Consider the following 21,740-nt stretch of genomic DNA (forward strand, 5'->3'; position numbering starts at 1 on the left):
TTATGCCATACTATACTATGACATTTCTTAACATTTTTATGCCATACTATACTATGACGATTTTTAACATTTTTATTCCATACTATACTAGGACGTTTTTTGGTAATTTTATGCCTTAATATACTATGTGAATTGATGACTCACCATACTATGACCTTTTTATGACCTTTTATACCTTAATATACAATGATGTTTTTTTGACGTTTTATGCCATACTATACTATGACGTTTTTGACATTATTAAGCTTTACTGTACTTTGTCGTTTTATTCCTCATCTTATTATGACGTTTTTATGACCGTTTATGCCTTAATTTTTTTGACATTTTATGCCGTACTATACTTGGACCTTTTTTGGCAATTTTATGCCTTAATATACTATGTGAATTGATGAACTATGAAGGTTTTTGGCAATTTTATGCCTTAATATACTATGTGAATTGTTGACTCACCATACTATGACCTTTTTATGACCGTTTATTCCATAATATACTATGACCTTTTTATGACCGTTTATGCCATACTATACTATGACGATTTTTAACATTTTTATGCCATACTATACTTGGACCTTTTCTGGCAATTTTATGCCTTAATATACTATGTCGTTTTAGTCCTTACCATACTATGACCTTTTTATGACCGTTTATGCCATACTATACTATGACGTTTTTTAATATTTTCATGCCATACTATACTAGGATGTTTTTTGGCAATTTTATGCCTTAATATACTATGAGAATTGATGACTCACCAAAATATGACCTTTTTATGACCTTTTATGCTTTAATATACTTTGATGTTTTTTTGACGTTTTATGCTTTCGACATTATTAAGCCTTACTATACTAGGACGTTTTTTTGACATTATCAAGCCTTACTATACGTTGATGTTTTTTTGACATTTTAAACCATACTATACGTTGATGTTTTTTTAACATTTTTATGCCATACTATACTAGGACGTTTTTTGGTAATTTTATGCCTTAATATACTATGTGAATTGATCACTCACCATACTATGACCTTTTTATGACCTTTTATGCTTTAATATATTTTGATGTTTTTTTAACATTTTTATGCCATACTATACTTGGACCTTTTCTGGCAATTTTATGCCTTAATATACTATGTCGTTTTATTCCTTACCATACTATGACCTTTTTATGACCTTTCATGCCTTAATATATTTTTATGTTTTTTTGACATTTTTATGCCATACTATACTATGACTTTTTTGACATTATTAAGCCTTACTGTACTATGTCGTTTTATTCCTCATCTCATTATAACGTTTTTATGACTGTTTATGCCTAAATACACTATGATGTTTTTTTGACATTTCATGCCATACTATATTGGACCTTTTTTGGCAATTTTATGCCTTAATATACTATGTCGTTTTATTCCTTACCATACTATGACCTTTTTATGACCCTTTATGCCTTAATATACTATGATGTATTTTCGACATTTTATGCCATACTATACTATGACGTTTTTTAACATTTTTATGCCATACTATATTTGGACTTTTTTTGGCAATTTTATGCCTTAATATACTATGTGAATTAATGACTCACCATACATACTTTGACCTTTTTATGACCTTTTATACCTTACTATACTATGACGTTTTTTTGACATTTTTATGCCATACTATATTATGAAGTTTTTTGGCAATTTTATGCCTTAATATACTATGTGAATTGTTGACTCACCATAATATGACCTTTTTATGACCGTTTATTCCATAATATACTATGACCTTTTTATGACCGTTTATGCCATACTATACTATGACGATTTTTAACATTTTTATGCCATACCATACTTGGACCTTTTTTGGCAATTTTAGGCCTTAATATACTATGTCATTTTATTCCTTACCATACTATGACCTTTTTATGACCTTTCATGCCTTAATATACTTTGATGTTTTTTTGACATTTTTATGACATACTATACTATGACTTTTTTGACATTATTAAGCTTTACTGTACTTTGTCGTTTTATTCCTCATCTTATTATGACGTTTTTATGACCGTTTATGCCTTAATTTTTTTGACATTTTATGCCGTACTATACTTGGACCTTTTTTGGCAATTTTATGCCTTAATATACTATGTGAATTGATGAACTATGAAGGTTTTTGGCAATTTTATGCCTTAATATACTATGTGAATTGTTGACTCACCATACTATGACCTTTTTATGACCGTTTATGCTTTACTATACTTTGATGTTTTTTTGACGTTTTATGCCATACTATACTATGACGTTTTTTTGACCTCACTATACTAGGCAATAGACAATACCGACCCCTTCTCTTTAAAGTAACAGTATATGCAAAATATCATGGATTAATCCAGGGAGTAAATTAACATGCAGAACAGCAGCATTATAAATATTATATGTGTAACTCTACAATGTTTTTTTGACGTTTTATACCATACTATATTATGACGGTTTTTTTTAAATTTTTATGCCATACTATACTAGGACGTTTTTTGGTAATTTTATGCCTTAATATACTATGTGAATTGATGACTCACCATACTATGACCTTTTTATGACCTTTTATGCTTTACTATACTTTGATGTTTTTTTGACGTTTTATGCCATACTATACTCTGACGTTTTTTTGACCTCACTATACTAGGCAATAGACAATACCGACCCCTTCTCTTTAAAGTAACAGTATATGCAAAATATCATGGATTAATCCAGGGAGTAAATTAACATGCAGAACAGCAGCATTATAAATATTATATGTGTAACTCTACAATGTTTTTTTGACGTTTTATACCATACTATATTATGACGTTTTTTTTTACATTTTTATGCCATACTATACTAGGACGTTTTTTGGTAATTTTATGCCTTAATATACAATGTGAATTGATGACTCACCATACTATGACCTTTTTATGACCTTTTATGCTTTACTATACTTTGATGTTTTTTTGACGTTTTATGCCATACTATACTATGACGTTTTTTTGACCTCACTATACTAGGCAATAGACAATACCGACCCCTTCTCTTTAAAGTAACAGTATATGCAAAATATCATGGATTAATCCAGGGAGTAAATTAACATGCAGAACAGCAGCATAATAAATATTATATGTGTAACTCTACAATAAACTAGAGGGTCTAGATCTCAGTAAATATAGTGCAAATATGTATTTTGAGTCATTTTGGAGTCCCTGTACCTGCACACTTATGGTAAACCCACACAGGTGTTTCACTCATCTCAGTACTTTGTGGAGGACTGCAGACTGTACACTGGACATCTCCTGTAGTGTCGCACCTCTTAGGCAAGGTCAACTTACCCCTATATCATTCTCATTATTTACTGACATTTGGTGACCTAATTCCCAACACAGATCCACTGAACTGTGACCTGAGAAGAGGGCTAGGAAGTAAGAACACGTGTGGGTATTCTGTGCTATTTAAGTAAATCAAATCATTGTATGAAATTATTTCAAAACCACAACTGAATCAACTTTTTAACTAACTAAAAAAGTTTTAACTTATTTAGTAAACTTGGAGTCAAGAGCTAAAAACAATTTACTGTGTCTCCATCCAGTGGTTGTAAACAGGAAATAAAGCAGTTCACCATCAGCTCATAAAATAAAAGAGACTCTGAAGTATCAATTTTTAATTATAACAATTTTATATTTTATAGTCCAACATTATACATATGTACAGTAATTACATTTCAAGCAGTTAAATGGTTCATTCATATATCAACAGAAAACAATAAATTCAAATATTTATATGAATCATATTAATTTATAGAGTTTTTACAGCTCTGAAACTGTTAAACTCCACTGATTGTTAAATCAATTATCAATGCATCACCACTTTTATTCATAAATATCAAACTAGTGAATTAAGTGAGTCAGACTAATGTGTTTGTTCAAGCTAAGGTCACACGTTGTCCGGGCTTAAATGTGACAGAATGAACTGATTTTCCGCCTCCTGAACCGCCAAAGCCTTCATATCTTTAAAAAAAAAAAAGAAAGAAAGAAAAGGATTTATTAAAACACTGTTTCCATCACAATTGCCATAAAATACCAACAGCTAGATTTGATTGATTGACTGACACAAGGAAGGATCTACAGCTGTCTTGTTTTTTCCAGCATTAAAGGGATAGTTTGGGTTATTTGACATGGGGGTTGTGCGAGGTAGTCATGCATTGTCAGTGTATTACCTGCAGTAGATTTAGATCAGTGTGCTGCCAGTTAAGAGAGGCAGCAGGGAACATGGCACACAGACAGAGCTACTGTGCATGGGGCCAGCAGAAAAAAATGTGTTTTAAACATTTTTTTTTTTTTTTAAACAATCGAAACAATCCAATATCCATTTAAATGTATGCTTCATGTAGAATATTTTCAGTGTGTTATCTTTTCGTCAAAATAGCACTTTCCTTTGGTATTTTTCTCAACCACTGAACCACCATATTCCTATGCACAAGCGCACCTACGACACACACTGCATTACGTCTGAGATGCAGGTCAGCTGAGTGAATCAGAAAGAGCTAAACTTCACTTTGTTTTGACAGGAGGATAACATGCTGAAAATATTCTACATGAAGTATACATTTAAACGGATATTGGACTGTTTCTGTGGCCATCTTTTAAAAATGCCGAAAATAAATTTTTTCTGCTGGCCCCCTGCACAGCAACACATCACTCTGCTTCTGTGTCGGTATTCCCGGCTGCCTCTTGTAACTGGCATCTCGCTGATCGGAATATACTGCAGGTAACATACTGACTATGCATGACTAACTCACACAACCCCACGTAAAATAACCCAAACTATCCCTTTTAATAAGTCATTTATTCATTCATTTGACACATGAGATGACTCAGCAGCTATATATAGTTGACTCATAGTCGAAAACATGCTGAATATTGTGAGAAGAATTATTCTATTGATTAATATTCCTCTTGCTGCTATTTGGTAACAATTTTGAAACATCAGTTTATTAAATGTTTTTCATTTCCTCCTGTAGGTGAGACTTCAAATGTTTGATCAATTTCATGGCCAACTGAACTTATTCAAGACACTTTTTTTTCTCTCCCCAAAATAACTGGACAACTGTTAAATGACTGAATGAATGAATCTGCTTTTGTAACAATGGTTTCTTCTGTCAACATCAGTGTGACTTGTATTGCTGTGACTGTTGCAGAGATTGTGGTCCTGTCTGGTGTCCTGGTACTCACAGTGTTGTGTATCTGCTCCAGTCAGATTTGCTGATAGACGGTCTGGTTGCAGCCAGGGCAGAGTTCACATGGGCTTGACAGAGCAACAGGCCCTGCTGACTGGAGGCTGAATGGACCCGCACACCCTCCTCCTTCACAGACACACACAAACAGTCATGCACACAGCATAAATAAGCAGTTTAACAACATCTTGTTGTACACTAGCCATGAATAGAGTAGTATAGAATAGTATAAACTAGTACTAAATAATATAAAGGTCAAATATTTAAAAAATGAAATATAGATTGTAACAGAGTACAAAAGGCTGTCGTATTGACTGTAGCCATATAGAACCCAATAGAACAACAACAGTTCAACAGAAATCAACAGGAATTAGTATCTTCCTGTCCATTGCTGTCACTTACATTGGCTCTCTTGTAGTTGTACTTGATGTTGTTAATGTCTTGTTGTAGGCGCTCCAACTGCTCAGGGCTCAGCTCTTCATATCCGCTCTGGAGGGAGGACATGTAGGCAGGAGGGAGAGAGCCGCCGGGGTCGCGAACTGATGCCCCGGTGCAGTCCTGGGTCATGGAATTGGGTCCAGAGATGCACTGGGAGTTTTGTCAGGAAATGCAAAGAAACAGAGAAAATGGACAGACCAAAAATTTATGTGAGAAATCAGGTCAAGTCAGGGTCAAGGTTTCAAGTCTTTATGCTACGCTAAGCTAAACATATCCTGTCTCCAGCTCCTTCCTTACACAGACATGAGAGTGATTTTGATGTTCTCATCTTAATCAAAAAAAAAAAGCATATTCAAGCATATCTTGAATGATTCTTTTTGTCTGTTGTTGACTAGTTAACGGGGTGAACTACTGTTATACCTGAAAATGAATAAAATATTAGGAAAAAATTTTTTTTTTGAGGTATCTTGACAGCATTGCTCACCAGTCCTGAAATTGGTGAATTCCCCAACTCTGACTCGTAGGAGCTTCCAAAGTAGAGCCTCCAGACGTTGCTGCGATGTCGTTCGTCTTCTGCTTGGAGATCATCAGGATCCAAGAGAACCATGGACTGGTCCAAACTCATGCCTGGGTCTCCCTCCCCCACTGAATCATCTGAACCACTGCTGTTGTTTGGGAAGATCATGGAGGACAGGCTCATGTCACTGTCTGAGCCAGAGGTCAGCTCCTGATTTTCACACAGAAACAAAGGGCCCAAGTTTAGATACACAAGTACACAGGCACTGTAGCACCCAAAAAAACAAAAGAACAAGCAAAGTAACTTCACTGTGTTTCTGCAGTTTAAGACAGCTTAAATTAAAGTTCATTCTGCCCTTGGCAGTCCTGGCACACTGTTTAAGTTATTCAGTCATATCCTTGTGGCCATTGATGGGAATAATTTGAATTATGCTGTAAACTGATAATGGACTCATAAGTAGAGCAACTCATACATACTGAGATACATACAAAACTTCTTGTTTAATTAGACTTGGGGGACAAAAAACCTGCTTGGCAGCTTCAACATGAACCATAAATAATTTGAAAATGGACTAGCCAACATTTCCCTGCCTTCCTGTTTTATTGTGGCCCAAGGCAACCCAACGCAACAAAGCTCATCATTGGTGGCATTATGAAAATACAATAGACTTACTTGCGGTGTGCTGGTGCCCAAGCTGTTGTGGACGGCTTCCAGCTGTGCGTTGTAGAGCAGGGCCTTCAGGTCTGCCCCGGTGAACTGCTCTGTTGCTGCTGCCAGCTGCTCCAGGTCCACATCAGCAGCCAGGGGGACGCCGGTACTCAGAGCCTTGAGGATCTCCACACGAGACTCCTGAAGATGTGAGACAATTTGTCAGCAGTTGGATCAATAATAGTTGGATAATCCTGCATATGAACTGAGTTTAAAAGTCTTGTCATTAACAGTGTTCATGACTGATTGTAATTCAACACACCAGGTCCGGAGGAGGGCAGTAGAGGGACTTGTCCAGTCGTCCAGGTCTCAACAGGGCTGGGTCAATCAGATCTGGGCGGCTGGTGGCTGCAAGCACGTATACGCCTACAAAAACAAACATGAAGGATTTTCATTTTTTGGAATTCAAGGAGTAGTTTGACATTTTGGGAAATAAGTCTTAGATGAGAAGATTGATATCACTCTCATACCTGTCTGTGGTTACCTGTCTGTGGTTAGCTTATCTTAGTATAAAGACTGAAAGCAGGGGGAAGCAGCTAGCCTGGCTCTCTCCAAAGGTAGGAAAGTCCATCTAAGAGCACATCTAAAGTTCACCAATTAACACAATATGTTGTTTCTTTAGACTGTACAAAAAATTACAAGCTGTGGTTTTATGGAAGGACTTGGAAGTCATTGCTCGCAGACAAGAAGTAATGAAGCACACAACCACTGTAAAACTACAAAAAGTCATTTTTACACTTCAGTTTTCAACTTAAATGTATTTTTTCCAAAATGTTGGACTATTCTTTTAAAAACATAACAGTAGCACTGAATTCACCAGTTAAATACACCAATTTAACCTGTTAACTGTTAAAATGGATTGTCATTATGCAGAACATGCAATAATGTATGTAGCAGTGTGTGGCCTACCCTGTAGTCCCTCTACCCCGTCCAACTGGGTGAGTAGCTGGTTGACCACACGGTCAGTCACACCTGTGCTGTCGTGGCCCCTCCTTGGGGCCAAAGAGTCAAACTCATCAAAGAACAGGATGCATGGTTTGGCTGCTTGTGCCCTGGAACAGAGTGGAGAGTAGTTAGACGGAGAGAAAGTAAATTATTCCAAATATGTGAATGGTTGTTAGCAGGGCTTGTAATTACAATAAATATTTGATGTTACTTATTATATCTGGCAATGAGTCATAATAGAGTGGAAGTGTGGTGTTGGGAGGAGTGTAAATGTTCACTAACCTCTGGAAGACATCACGGACTCCCTGCTCACTCGCGCCGATGTACTTACTCAGAAGTTCGGGTCCCTGGGGAGAGGGAAATATCCTGTGTCACTGAAGATACACGTTGCTCTCTTAAAGAAAGACACACTCTTCTGTTTGAATATATGAGCCAAGGACGAGCCTACCTTGATGCTGATGAAGTTCATACCACTGTCTTTGGCCACAGCCCGGGCCAGCAGGGTCTTCCCTGTACCAGGAGCTCCATACAACAATATTCCTGAGCGATGGCGGATAGGAAGAGTGGAGAACAGGATGGGATACTGCAACACACCAAAGACCCACAGTCAATTATTGTACAATCAGTTGTGTTGAATTTTATACTTTGACAATCGAGTCTGTTGATCTGCATTTAAAAACCTCCTCACATCTGCTGTGATTTAATGTGGAAAATAATGGCTATTGTTTCCTAATCATATTTTTAAGCCAAAATAATTTCCATCAGGGTTAAACTAACAGACTGACATCAGAATTAAAATAACAGTTTAACCCTGATGTCAGTCTTTGGTCTTACAAGACTTAACATACATAATACATACGCTATTATACGTACATAATAGCGCTGGTGTGCTCTGCCACATTTTTTGGGAACTGGCTTAAGGGTTGGGTTTAAAACAAAACAATAGAAAGATGAAGGCTACAAGGGCTGGCAGCATCAGGTATGAACTCAACTGCGATTATTATTTTGAGAGGTGGAAATTTAAGTCAATAAGAAAAGGAAACGGTGTTGGAACTAGGTAATAAGTTAAGTGATTTGTGGAAACCATAGACAAAGCTTAACATCAGGTTAATTTGGTAAAAACAAAGCCACTTTAATATATCATCCATCATATAAATAAATAGGGAATCTCTCTACACAATTACTGATCTAAATGAAACAGAGTGATAGAAATAAACATGATAAATTCAGTGGTGTTGAAATTGAAGGTAAGCTAAATAAGAGTGATGAAATTCATTGTGTGCTGCGACTTCTTAATTAAATAAATCTGGTCAATAAATCAGTTTATATTCATTAACATGAATGTGTTCATATTCATCCCATCTGCTGTTATCGCTTCTTAATTGCTTGTCTTTACAAGAATTATTAGAGTTTATGGTGATAAATGATAAATAGGTTGCCATCACATTCACTTTGGCTATCTCACTTCATGACGTCTACTCCTCCTGTGTGGCACAGTGGAGCTTCCATCTGAGTCTAAACACATCGGGTTGTCTTGCTATTGGCTGCACTGATACTGACCTTGGCAGGGAGCAGTATGGTGTCCATTAACTGCTGCCGCACCTCTCGCAGCCCTCCCACCCTCTCCAGCCCAGTTCCACTTGGGGTGTGGAGGTCTACGCCCCACAATGAGGGAGGCGTGAACCCCTTAAGAGCCTGTGCAAAGTCTCTCCACGACAGACACACCCCTGAGAGATACAGAGCACAGACAAATTGTGTGAAAGTGGCACAATAAACTAGCATTAGCTTAATTAGCGACTTGAATCATGAGGAGCTCTTTTATGTATTCCATCATTGTAGTGTTGTGTAAACAAAGTCTTTGTTACCCTGGTCACTGTGTCCTCTTTGTACAGTGCTAGCGTGGACAGCTCGCTCCAACAGCAGTGCCAAGTCTTGAGGTGCGTAACCTTCTGTTTCCTTGGCAACAGCCCCCAGATCGAGAATCTGTAGAGTCTCTTCAGACAGACTAGACTTTCTGAGGATCAGACAGCGCAGGATCTCTGCTCTCTGGGCCTGCAAACAATAACACACAAACTGTTGTACTGATTTTGTACTTTTTTACATTTGCTGATGTGTCTGTGGGTTTTTATTTGTGGGATAACCTGGTCTGGTGGCTGGATGTTTACAAATCCCTGGATGAAGTGGGACCCCTGCACTTCAGTCAGCGAGGGGTGGAGAGAGTGCTCACTCTGGCTGGTGATGATCAGACACACCAGGCTGGAGTGAACCACCACCTCATCCACCGCATCCTTCAGACCTGCAGTCACAAAGAGACTGGAAGAATTAACATCAAGGCCAGAAATAATTACCAATACTGCCTGTAATCATATATTGTGACAAAAAAAAAACAAAAAAAAACACATACAAATAAAAAAATGTATGGTTTACTCTGTGCAATGTGCTGTTGCAGCAGCGCCTCAGGACCCTGCTCATGTTCAGGTGAGGATGGTGCCCCTGTCACATGATCCAAGTCATCGAGAAGAACAACTGAAGGCTGCCTCCACTCTGCCTGTTCAAAAATATCCTGCAGCATCTGTCTCACAGTTTCTGCCCTTTTGCCTAAAAATAAATTTGTTAGTTCATGATGGTTTCTGATAAATAAAGCCAAGTTTTCTAACCAGTCAGGCTATCATTAAGTGTGGGTATGGAGTAATTGTTGACCTTGTAGCTTTCTGCAGTCCACCACCTCCACATGTGCATCCAAGTCTTCTCTAGCTTTCCTGCAGAGGGCTCGGGACAGAGTGCTCTTTCCACTCCCCTTTGAGGAGAATAAGTAACAACGTCACATACTTTAGGAAAATGTAAATGTCGGTTCTTAAAAATCACTGTAGACTTGAATTTACTCTGTAAAAAATAAAAATACATTAAAAAAATGTAAAAAATATTTGTGTTGTAGGCAGCAATATTTAAAGATTTCATTATTGTTATTTAAGGAAACACCTTAGCACCAGTGATGAGTAGAGCTCCTCCTTGGAGCCCCTGTCCAGTCTTACAGAGCTCTCTTGAGAGGGGACTAGCCAGAAGGCTGTTGGAAATGAACTGAAATCCAGTCCTGCTAAGATCATCGATCCCACTGGAGAGAGATGAAGGAGTGAGAGATATAGAGGGAAATTAAAGCAGAAATATATCCTTGTTTAAAATTATGCAAAGGCTCAGAAATAGCTACAGACTTACCCAAGAATGGTGAGGGAGGGAAGCTCTGGGTTGGGTGTTTCAGCTACAGCTTTCACAGCTGGCGTGGTTACTGACTCTCTGTCTACCTGAGGGTGACACACAGTGACAACTGTGAACAACACCACTGAGACTTTTAAATATATATTTTTTTTGTCATCTGCATTAAGTAATCTGTTTTTGTGGAAATTGGCATATTGATGAGCCGAACACAATATGTGCATGTTCATACCTGTATGTCTTCCTTCCGGATTATAGTGTGCGCTAATAGAAACAGCTGGTCCGGAGGATCATTGGCTGGTTCTGGTTTCAGCACAGTTAAAGCAAACTCTAACTTTGCTTTACATAAGAAAAAAGAGAACAGAGACATTTTATTGCAGCTGAAAGTACTGTAATTTTAATGGTGCATTATGATTTTAACCTCTTTGATAGCTAACATTTTGGGAATTTTATCACATAATCATCTGCAGATTTGTCTGTAGATGATTTACAAATATATTACTGACAAGCTTGTAAAAAAAAAAAAAAAAAAAGTGTAGAAATGAATCACCATCAGTTCCATGTAGGAGGACGGTGCCAGACCGTGGAGTCAGACAGGCTAAAGGTTCATGACTCTGAGTGTGCAGCCAACCAAGGAAAGCTGTCTGGATCTCCCCATCGTCTTCCTCAGTCTGAAGAGAAAATGTCAGAGATCACACAGACATAAGGGAAAAGGGTGAATTCAATTTTATTCAGCTTTGAACAAATGAAACGTGTTGATACTTGATGATGCACACCACACTGTAGCTTCAGATGGCTTCTCCAGCACTCACCAGTGGTTTCAGAGGTTTGAGACGAATAATGGAGGCCACTTTGATAGTTGATTTCACTGGCTTTATTCTAACTGTTGAATGTGGGACGATATTCAACCTGACAGGCAGGGGCTGTGGGATCTGAAGAAAAAATCATAATTTTTGTAAGAAAGTTTACATAGCAGCAGAGCACTGAACTCAAATCAAAATGGACCAACTATTATTCTGTTGAAAAGCATACTTACCCATACTCGTCCACTATGGATTTCTCCCTTGTTGGGACTCCTTTGTTTGCCTGCTAGCTTCTCAATACAATGGCACACCACCCTGACCACCATGACCTCCTCTTCTTTCATCTTTTCACCTCCATCCACAGAAGCAGCAACTTTAGTAACTCCTGTGTTCTTCCGTTTGTCCATGGCCTGCTTGGCTTTGTTTCTTGTTTCTTTAGGTGAAGGAACTTTGGAGAGTAGGCCATACGTCACTGGAGACTGGCCTCCAATTAGTCCAGCATTTAGTCCCTGCCTCCAAGGAAATAAATGAATAACCCCAGTTGCAACGTGGCTTATGGTGCAAAGAGAGTCAGGAGGCACACCGCTCACTCTGTAGGTAGAGTCAGTGAGGAGGGCAGGGATGCCAGGGACTGGTGGTAGCTCTTTAATGGGGTCATAAGTGCCTTTTATCATGTAGCGTAGGAGGCTCCTCAGGTCAGCTATACCACCCCACTGGTGGCTTTGAGGGACATGAGCAGTATTTTCTAACGACTGTCCCACGGAGGAGGAGAGATCAGGGACTTTCTCTCTTTGAAGATGCTGCTTCTCGCTGCGCCTCACCGGAGAACCACTGAGGTCACCAATTCCAGAACGGCTCTTCGGAGAGACAACTAGTTCTGTGAACTGTTCCAGGCGACCATAGGGCACAGATGGCGAAAGTGACGCTGCACAGAGTAAGAGACAGATCAAACCGTGTTCATGAATATTATTTATGGATATGACCAAGACAAATGCTTTCTTAAGTAAACTTCACTCCCTGAAACCACAGACCTGCAATATTTTAGGATTATTACATGATAAAAAAGTACATTTTTGGTCATAAAGTTATCAAAGCTTATGTTTCATCTCATGAATTTCCCAGTTTTGGATAAGTCATAGTGCATTAACTGACTGACTGCGACTGATAAAAAAAAGATCATAATTATTGTATTAACGCTGACCTATTCGGATGTAGATGGCTGTGTGGCTGTCCACCCACACAGGAAATATGGCATCTTGGAACACCACTCTGATCTGATCTAACAGCTGCTGCTCCAGTGCAGCGCTGTGAAGCTCCTGGAGGTGTCAATCAGAGGAAACCAATGATAAATTAATACTTCTTAAAATTGATTTTGGGTCACAATCCTGTCCCTGACAGGTCTTCTCGCAGTAATTAGAGAGTGTATTTAAATGTAATGTATATTGTATGTAGACATTAGGTTCCACATTACTCAAAGTCACTATGTTCACCCACCAGGATCTCCCAGTCATCAGATGACAGAGGCTCCACAAACACTTGATGCACTGATGACACCTGGTGACATGGTCTCAGGAAGCCCTGAGGGAAACCACACAACCAGTCAAGTCAATACAAACACCCTGTAAGCATGAACACTAACTAACAATTACTTTAAACCATCAAAGGATGTGTCTTATAGAGATAACAAATAATTCATGTGAGAGAAAAAAATCCTCACAGTAGAGGCCTACCTGCTCTCCATCTTTCAGTCCCAGCTTTTCTCCAAGTTGCCGACATAGCTCCACTTTATGGCTGTCAAAGCTAGAGGAGGTTCTGTTTTGAGTCCAGCTGAGGAACAGTGGAGACCCATGGCCCCAGGACAACTCCAAAGCTTGGTTCTGAAAAACAGACAAAGCACTTTTTTTTCTGTAGTCCAATTAAAGCAATCAATGACAGAGTTAATGCAAGATTGATTTCTGTGTAAAGATGTCAAACTGGAGGAGAGGAGGGTTGAGCCAATATTTTCTCTGATCAATCAGCCAAACAGAAAGGGAGAAAATAATGTACAAATAGCATGGGAACTATTTAATTCCCTCAAATTATATCACACAACTGTCATCTGAAAGATAGGGTTCTTTATATGTTTATAAAGATGCTAATGACCATAACAAAACAGATTACAAGACAGTGCAGTAATTCATAAGAACGCATTAGCATTCGCCCCGTCTCCTGCTCCATTTCTAATGTAATGTTTTGTCACCACCAAGTGAGACTGCAAGAGAACAACTACAAAAACGGAAATGGAAACCAACAGTGAAGATACGAACTAACATACAACTGGTACCTTCAGAAGACAGTAACGATATTTGTTATTCGTTACTAACTGAATTGTTATTAACCCTGAACAGAGAGCACATGAATTTGCTACTGCTGACAACACTTAACCCCCCCCATGTGCAGACAAGGGGGGATAACTGTGAGTAGAAGGTATCGGAAACTGACAACAACGTTAAATCCGTGTAAAAGAAAGGAAATGAACAACAGACGCTGGAAACGCCCTATACAATGTTTTTGTTAACAGGTTAACATTTTGCTTGAAGGTTATTTCAGCAAATTTCTACTGATGACAGACTGATTATATTGACATCTGGATAGCTAGCTTTAAGCTAATTTACCTCGTTCAGGGAAAGATGCGATATCAGTCTCGAGGGGAGGTGAAGAAAGCAGTTTTTTGTGTTGTTGAAAACAATAGTTACAGGTTGAATGCCCTGATTATTAAACATAATTTCCACATTGCCTGACTAGTTCTGTAATTACCAGACAGGTTGATCAGCTAACGTTAAATGTGCAAAAGTTCAGTCAATCGATGTGATCTGGCTGTGTCCAGCTAGACCAAAGCAGCTGATGTTGAGCTACACTACTTTTCAAAATAAGATATTATACATGGAGACGCCACGAAACAAATGCAAGCGAGAAAGAATGTGCTCTTATTTTGAAGTGTGCCAACCGGAAACTTATTTCGAGAAACATGGCGGCGCCTGTCGGCAATAGTTCAGGCTGTTGGGGCGTCCCAGAGGTTTATAAACACCATGAACAGCGAAAAGTATGCATTTCTAGACCAAAGTATAGGGAGGGAAGGAAAGCAAAAGCGGTTAAGGTAAGAAAATGGTCCTATCTACTAAATATCAGCAAGGAAAACACAATGACAACACAAGCTATGAGACAGTCAAGCTGTAGGGTAAACGTCACTTAAAATAAAAAGACAATACAAATAATCTATGTATTTACAGACTTATCATTATCATCCTGCCAACCGTTATCATTAGCATACTATAGTTTGTTGATTTGCTCCCACTGCACCTTAGTAAGTGTTGCGGAAGTGTTTGTGCATATTTGTCTTGTGCATTATCGACAGGTTTACACCATCAATTTAGAGTCCCGTTACCTGATGGTCCAAGGGGTCCCGGCCATTGGAGTGATGACAGAGCTGATCCAGCTGTGTGCCCTGTACGGAGATGTGGAGGAGTACAGGCCCCTGGATGAGTATCCTGCTGAGGACTTCACAGAGGTCTACCTTGTCAAGTTCCAGAAACTCACAAGTGCCAGGTTCAGGATCTGACTGACCCTCTTCATTTCACTTCACTGGCAAAGTTGAAAATACCTGCTAAAAACATTTTTCTCAAAAATGTCTGTTACAGAGCAGCCAAGCGTCACATGGATGAAAAGAGTTTCTATGGTGGTGTGCTGCATGTGTGCTACGTCCCAGAATATGAGACTGTGGAAGACACCAGGCTAAAACTGCAGGACCGGAGGAGATACGTAATGAGGGCTGCCCAGAATAAAGGTACCAATACACCTCTGATGTTCCTATGTTTTGTTTGTTTTTAAATCCTAGTCCTGAAGATACAAAATAGTTTTTCAATTGTTCAGTCGGTTGATACTAAGTTTTTTCCTTTAATTTTATTGTCTCGAAGCAAGAGAAAAGGAACAGGAGGCAGCAAATGAAAAGCCCACAACATCAAACACAGCAGAGAAGATCATAGCCAGACATGATCAAATGCCTAACAATGATAATACAGGGGAGACTTCAAACATCAGCCATTATTCAAGCTTTCCTTTATTGCCATTACCTCCCCAGGAACATTATTACCATGGATATAAAAATCAATATGGGACTATACCAACAGAAGACAGAATGGGGACATTGCATAATGCCACAATCTGCACAAAACAGCAGCCAGTGCAGAGTTTAAGCTTTAGTCAAACCTCTTCAGAGAGAGAAAGAGGCACAGAACATAGACTGACTCCAAATCAGGCTCCTGCAGTCAGATTTGTCCCAAGGACCACACACTTAGAGAACAGGAAACGCAAAATGGAAGAGGCAGCAGAGCACTCACTGACTGATGTTTCTGGAAAAAATGAGACTTTGATTGGGCCAAAGTTACCTGAACCCCCTAAACTGGACATGGATGATGAATCATTGAACACAACTGTCAGCCTAATCCGGAATGCAATGAAACAGGTAACCTATGATCTGATTTGGTTGTAGCAATTCAGAACAAAATTAAGTTTTCACTGCAGTCTAGATGTCATAATTTATGCCAGTAAAATCACTGTCATCATCTTTTCTCAGGTGGAAGCAGTTCCTGACGTCAAACCAGTGGAGAAAAAGATGAAACCACGTCGTCGGATTTGATCACACCAGCTCAGTTTCTCATGGCAACTTGTTTTTATTTACACATTTGCATCACAATGCAAACAGTTATGAACTTTTGAATGAAAGAAGGCACAGCTGAAAATGCACATGAATATGATTTCTTCATGGTTCCAGTTGTTCCTGAAATACACGCTGCTCAAATATCTCAATACTCTGAGAAGGAAGAAAAACAGAATGTAAGATTAAGATGTTCTAGTATAAATGTATTACATTTCTCATCAACCCTGTAATTTGGGATTACCGTGGTGTCAGGGAGGCAGGTTCCAAAAGCTTCAAGTAATAGGTTCTCCTCTCTCACTGCCTTTTCAAAGTCACCAAAAGACAGCCTGCCATCATGGTCATGGTCCTGTGAATGGAAACATATATTGGCAATAGGCTTGTGGTCAACTTCTATTTTATAATGATGTCATTGCCCTCTGAAACAGTGACACATGATGCTAGTTTTTCAGGTTTGAGGAAGTTGCACAGAGAGTGTATGTAGAAGTAACTCAACAGCTGTTTGAGCTGCAACTATAACCTTACCATCTTCTTTAGTGTGATCTCCACCAGGTCTTTGATTCCTTCATCTGGGTCCTCTTCTGTGGGCTGTCTGATGAGGCTGTTCTTCAGCATGTGAAACATCTCCTCCCTTGAGATGTAATTGTCACCATTCAAGTCGTACACATGAAAGCAGTCTGAGCCATGCAAAAATGGAAGAGTTATTACTCGCATAATAATTTGTAACTCAGATTTTTATGTGTGGTAGAGTAAAGCTAAGCACTGAACATTACATTTTATTTTTTCATCCAAGGTCCCTCGAAGGAAAACAGACAGTCCTTCAATCCACTCTTTTATACCCACAAAGCCATCATTGTCGTTGTCAAATGTCCTGAATACTGTAGGACAGATAATCAGTGACAATTCTAAGAACATGCCCAGTTACAATATTATCAAACTGCCGCAAGTTATTTATGAATCCGTAAATTCCAATTCATTTCCATACAATCTAAAACGTTTCCTAGAAAGACCCACATAATTTGGAACTAACTACAGGTAAACTAGAGCATGGTCAGTTGGTACACTTTTTCTAGCACAACCTTGAGTCTTTTTTTTGGATAATAGCAGATAAGCTGAATATGTGAAATGTGTCTCCTAACAATCAAATCAGCATACATGAAGAATAAAGTTTCCAACAATAAATAAATGAGTAATAAATGTTCGCTGGCGTTTAACTTGAGCAAATTCTTTCATGGAAATGCATCTGGATGCATCAACACACCTAACAGAACTAAGCAAAATAACTAATAAAAATAACAATATTCATCTAATATCTAATTAGGCTACTTAGAACATTAGAGACAAACATATATATAGTTCTTTCCAAGAAACTCAACAATTAAGAGAAAATAACGGACCTGTAAAATAAAGTGTCACATGAATCTTATTTTTTATCCTTCAAAGTATGAAATATTTCTCATTTTACACACTACATTCAAATCCAAATTTTTCCTCAAATATAATTGTCAGTAGACAGAATACCTCCGTCCATGATCATGTCATCGGTCATCCCAAAGACGTTGTGCAGGATGCTCCTGAACTTCGCTCTGTCCAGGCCGGTGACTGCTCTCCGCGGAGCAGCAGGCTCCCCCAGGAGTACAGTGAACTCTCGGATAAGGCACTCAATCTCTGTTTTATTGACTAGGATCATAGGAGCAATGACTGACTTTTCACGCTCTACATGACATTTTTCATTTTTATTGTAGTTCATTAAAACAAATGGATTTAGAACGCACCTACTGGCACAACAAACTAGCTTAGTTTTATCATTGGATACTTAGACAAGAGAAGTTTTAACTGAGTACTCACAGTGCTCCACTTGTTTAGAGATTGTTTCTGCGACAGTCTGTTTTAACTTTCTGTTCATAGCAGACATTTCTGACATTTTTTGAGGCAGGACGCCGGGCAGGATGAGTACAGGTCCTCCGACAGGGGCGATGTTGACAACCCGTTGCCATGGCAACCGCGTAGTATTCAAGCTGGTGCTACTGCATGAAAAGGACCGTGATAACAGTGCTCACATAAAGCAGGGGGAAATGCTTTCGATTTGCTGGTTAAGAGGAATTTTTTGTAGGGACGTCCTTACACTGGCTTGATTTTTCCGGCAGCAATGCAGCTTTTTTTTTTTTTTTACAATGTATATACACGCATGTTTGTAAAATACGTTAGCTTTGCTTTATGTTTGTGCTTTCTCTCCCCTATTTTATTTTAAGAATGATAGTAGAAAGAAAAGCTGAGACATGAACACTGTTGTTCCCCTGCCTGTCTTTCCAGAATGACTTTGACCACTGAAGAGCTAGCTTGATATGCACAGGGCTTAAGGAAATGCTGAGAATGCACATATTTAGTTTTAAAATGACCAATAAAATCGTTTCCAGAATATGCATCAAGTGCATGGTTAGAAATCAACCAGTGAGGCACTCCTTTTGCATATGCCTATAATTTCTTCCCTTACAGGCTTGTTTAATCTCAAATCAAAAATTTTATTTATTTTTTTAACCTAATGGTTTTGATTCTACCATTTAATTTCCTCTTCACGGTTACTCTCAAACCTTTCAAGCCATCTCTTCACTGTAAATCAGTTCATTTGAGTCAGCTGTTTAAAATGTGAAGCACAGGTCAAAAATGCGTGTTTGCCTCAGCTACTCATTTGTGAGAGAAAATATGGCAGCTTCAGCAATGCCAGTTTACACAATATAAACTACATTCAGAATCAAAATTAAAGTTGGAGTTTAAAAGTTTATTAACAAGGTCTAATCAGCTACAGGAACCAGGCACTTAGGATGACTTTTAAGCTATTTAAAACTCCGCATCACCAGTCAGATGACGTGAAGAGACACTACACACTGAAATACATTTACCACTTGAAATGTATTAAATGTCAGGGTTGTACATATGGAAATATCATTTTACACTAACCCATAATATATTTACAATAACTTACAAAAATGTATTAAAATGAATTTCCCCTAGGGGATAAATAAAGTATCTATCTGTCTATCTAAAATGAATCATTACTTACACTTCATGTGGTTTTCCTCTTAAATCTGCAACCATTTTATAATGGCAGCTTCATTTTTTTACCCAAAAAACTTGGATATCTTATGACAGCAGTCCTAAAATCTTATAAAGGCAGACTGACAGAACTTCTTAACACACTCCTCGTGCTTGAACTCATGTCACCTGTATGTACAGCCATGTGTTTTGTCATTAAATTATTTCGACTGAACTTTTTTCCACACACTTTGCAGCTGTATGGTTTCTCACCTGTATGGATTCTCATATGTACATTCAAGTTTCCCACATGACGGAACTCTTTTCCACAAATCCTGCAACGGTACGGCTTCTCCTCCGTGTGAATCCTCATGTGCACAGTCACGCTGTTGCCATGTCGAAACTCTTTACCACACACTTCACAGCTGAATAGTTTCTCCCCTGTGTGGATTTGAGTGTGTGTTGCTAGATGTGCACTGTGGCTGAATTCTTTGCCACAGAAACGACAGCAATAGGATTTGTTTCTTCTCTTTGTCTCTTTATTTGGTGGAGTTGGGCTATGTGGTTCAGAACTTTCAGTCAGCTGGATTTCCCCTGTGTGGTTCTGCATGTGGACTTTCATGTCTTTACTGATACTGTAGCCTGTCAGTGTTTCTAAACTCAACTCAGGCCCCGTGTTATTTAGAGTTACAGCACAACCTGGCAGAAAAGTCCAACATTCACCACTTGACAGAGAGTTTCCCTCAACCTTTCTGTGGTCCGCTGAGGAGCTAGGTACAGGCTTTCTGTCTTCATTCCCTGTATCATGAGTTTGCAACTCACTCACGTCTGAGTAAATGCAACTCTTCATACAGGTGGGAGTCAGTTTCAAACTGCTAGCTTCGGAGTCCTCCATATCCGATAGCTGTTGTCTCCCTGGACTGATCCATGGCTCTTGCTGTTCCTGTTTGATTTCTGGAGGCTCCAGGACCAGCAGGCCACAGTCCTTGTAGCCAACAGTAGGGCTGTTGTGGCAGCTCTCAGGATTCCACTCCTCCCTGGAGTGTTTCTGCTCATGTGCACAGACAAAGACCTGCGGTGGGTCTGTTAAGAGGAAAAGGTGAGAAATTTGCTTGAACTCAGTTTGCCCAGTTTCTGTTTTTTTTTTGTTGTTTTTTTGTTCTGTTTTTTAACCTAGATAACAGTTTACCTTCATTTAAGATGAGAAAATATTTGGCTAGTCAGTCGTCGGTAGCAGCATGGACAGGTCATACTCACTGGAAGCACACCCAGATGAGCTGCTGTCAGGAGCCCCAGAGCAGGAAGGGCACTTCTTACTGGCACCAATGATCATAGGGCTTCAATATCTTTGAGCAGTACATCATTACTGTGTGGCTCTGGATAAAACTTTTAAGGTAAGAAATTGGTGTTTTTGAGATCTGCTAAAAGAAACTGAAGAATAGTATGTGCATGAGTGCAACCATAATCTGCAAATTATAAGGATATACAGCCTAATAATTAAGTCTCAATAATCAAGTTTGATTAATATATGTTATGGTTGGTGGGGTCTCTTTATCAGCTATATCTGCCCTTGCATTGCGTCACACATATGGTTTTGAGAAACACATTTATACCGCAGAACTTTACCGTTTTTTTTTTTTATCCTTTACTTGCTTTTGTCTTGTTGAAAACATGGCGCCTACATTACCCACAATGCCTAACTCTGACAGTTTGGTCTAGACTGTTCAAGGTGTGTTATGATAGAAAGGACGAATCCAGCCTCAAGCAGAGGGAGGGAGCGGGTTCCACTTCCTTCCAATTCATCACCCCCTAATATTTTTATTCTAAATTTGTATTCTAAAAGCCCAAGCCGCCGCCAACACAAACAAACAAACCTTCGCTATGTAACAGCACTTCTTGTTTAAGTCCATGTTGGTCGTCGTCTCCTTTGGAGCGAGCAGCTTCCTCTTCGCACTCTATGATCGTCTTCTGCACCGCTGTGAAGATCTCCTCTGCTGCCGCACTCAGCCGCTCACCGATGAACTGCTTCAGCAGCTGCATCCGAGACATTTTAGACACTAATCAACTCTCACTTAAAACACACAGTCCATTGGTTTCGGTGTGCCAAGCAGGATAAAAATATAAGGTCCCTAAATCCGGCTAAAACCTTCAAAATAA

The 21,740-nt window shown here is 39.0% G+C and overlaps 4 protein-coding genes across 5 annotated transcripts; 1 reads left to right on the top strand and 3 right to left on the bottom strand.

The window, feature by feature from the left end:
* Positions 1-3,649: 3,649 nt before the first annotated feature.
* On the bottom strand, positions 3,650-14,724 carry pex1 (peroxisomal biogenesis factor 1). Its single transcript, XM_023412328.2, has 24 exons — positions 14,512-14,724; positions 13,588-13,734; positions 13,352-13,435; positions 13,059-13,173; positions 12,091-12,782; positions 11,867-11,986; positions 11,605-11,725; positions 11,287-11,393; positions 11,058-11,143; positions 10,824-10,956; positions 10,545-10,641; positions 10,272-10,442; positions 9,986-10,140; positions 9,710-9,896; positions 9,405-9,571; positions 8,293-8,427; positions 8,127-8,191; positions 7,809-7,951; positions 7,162-7,265; positions 6,864-7,040; positions 6,159-6,401; positions 5,639-5,824; positions 5,235-5,365; positions 3,650-4,010 (listed from the first exon to the last, which is right to left on the bottom strand). The coding sequence occupies exons 1-24, from the start codon at positions 14,617-14,619 to the stop codon at positions 3,926-3,928; spliced, it is 3,759 nt and encodes a 1,252-aa protein (XP_023268096.1). The 5' UTR covers positions 14,620-14,724; the 3' UTR covers positions 3,650-3,925.
* Positions 14,725-14,855: 131 nt separating this feature from the next.
* rbm48 (RNA binding motif protein 48) lies at positions 14,856-17,752 on the top strand. Its single transcript, XM_023412252.2, has 5 exons — positions 14,856-14,993; positions 15,252-15,442; positions 15,535-15,680; positions 15,811-16,358; positions 16,470-17,752. The coding sequence occupies exons 1-5, from the start codon at positions 14,865-14,867 to the stop codon at positions 16,530-16,532; spliced, it is 1,077 nt and encodes a 358-aa protein (XP_023268020.1). The 5' UTR covers positions 14,856-14,864; the 3' UTR covers positions 16,533-17,752.
* clxn (calaxin) lies at positions 16,606-19,173 on the bottom strand. Of its 2 annotated transcripts, XM_023412268.2 has the most exons (6): positions 18,399-19,173; positions 18,072-18,230; positions 17,324-17,428; positions 17,076-17,227; positions 16,795-16,899; positions 16,606-16,706 (listed from the first exon to the last, which is right to left on the bottom strand). In XM_023412268.2, the coding sequence occupies exons 1-6, from the start codon at positions 18,472-18,474 to the stop codon at positions 16,656-16,658; spliced, it is 648 nt and encodes a 215-aa protein (XP_023268036.1). In that variant the 5' UTR covers positions 18,475-19,173; the 3' UTR covers positions 16,606-16,655. The 2 variants fall into 2 exon arrangements, with proteins under 2 accessions (XP_023268036.1, XP_023268035.1); XM_023412267.2 differs by having other exon boundaries at positions 16,699-16,899.
* Positions 19,174-19,308: 135 nt separating this feature from the next.
* LOC147818784 (uncharacterized) lies at positions 19,309-21,632 on the bottom strand. The gene is made up of 2 exons (XM_087175575.1): positions 21,458-21,632; positions 19,309-20,666 (listed from the first exon to the last, which is right to left on the bottom strand). Exons 1-2 carry the CDS (start codon positions 21,630-21,632, stop codon positions 19,714-19,716), a joined length of 1,128 nt encoding a protein of 375 aa, XP_087031701.1. The 3' UTR covers positions 19,309-19,713.
* Positions 21,633-21,740: the final 108 nt, after the last annotated feature.

Source organism: Seriola lalandi, unplaced genomic scaffold (genome assembly GCF_002814215.2).
Source record: "Seriola lalandi dorsalis isolate HSWRI2012SDOR001 ecotype SW California unplaced genomic scaffold, Sedor1 jcf7180002054476, whole genome shotgun sequence".
Lineage (NCBI taxonomy): Eukaryota > Metazoa > Chordata > Actinopteri > Carangiformes > Carangidae > Seriola > Seriola lalandi.

What these genes read in the sequence shown, in the direction of transcription:
- pex1 (XM_023412328.2), bottom strand. Translation starts at nt 14,619, where the DNA reads ATGTTTAATAATCAGGGCATTCAACCTGTAACTATTGTTTTCAACAAC. An exon ending in CTGATGACTGGGAGATCCTG is followed by an intron (nt 13,174 to 13,351) that starts GTGGGTGAACAT and finishes TGACACCTCCAG; the next exon opens with GAGCTTCACAGCGCTGCACT. An exon ending in GGACTGCAGAAAGCTACAAG is followed by an intron (nt 10,443 to 10,544) that starts GTCAACAATTAC and finishes ATTTATTTTTAG; the next exon opens with GCAAAAGGGCAGAAACTGTG.
- rbm48 (XM_023412252.2), top strand. Translation starts at nt 14,865, where the DNA reads ATGGCGGCGCCTGTCGGCAATAGTTCAGGCTGTTGGGGCGTCCCAGAG. An exon ending in GGAAAGCAAAAGCGGTTAAG is followed by an intron (nt 14,994 to 15,251) that starts GTAAGAAAATGG and finishes CATTATCGACAG; the next exon opens with GTTTACACCATCAATTTAGA. An exon ending in CAGAAACTCACAAGTGCCAG is followed by an intron (nt 15,443 to 15,534) that starts GTTCAGGATCTG and finishes TGTCTGTTACAG; the next exon opens with AGCAGCCAAGCGTCACATGG.
- clxn (XM_023412267.2), bottom strand. Translation starts at nt 18,474, where the DNA reads ATGTCAGAAATGTCTGCTATGAACAGAAAGTTAAAACAGACTGTCGCA. An exon ending in TGACATGATCATGGACGGAG is followed by an intron (nt 17,429 to 18,071) that starts GTATTCTGTCTA and finishes TCTGTCCTACAG; the next exon opens with TATTCAGGACATTTGACAAC. An exon ending in CTTGGATGAAAAAATAAAAT is followed by an intron (nt 17,228 to 17,323) that starts GTAATGTTCAGT and finishes TGCATGGCTCAG; the next exon opens with ACTGCTTTCATGTGTACGAC.
- LOC147818784 (XM_087175575.1), bottom strand. Translation starts at nt 21,632, where the DNA reads ATGTCTCGGATGCAGCTGCTGAAGCAGTTCATCGGTGAGCGGCTGAGT. An exon ending in AGTGCTGTTACATAGCGAAG is followed by an intron (nt 20,667 to 21,457) that starts GTTTGTTTGTTT and finishes TCCTCTTAACAG; the next exon opens with ACCCACCGCAGGTCTTTGTC.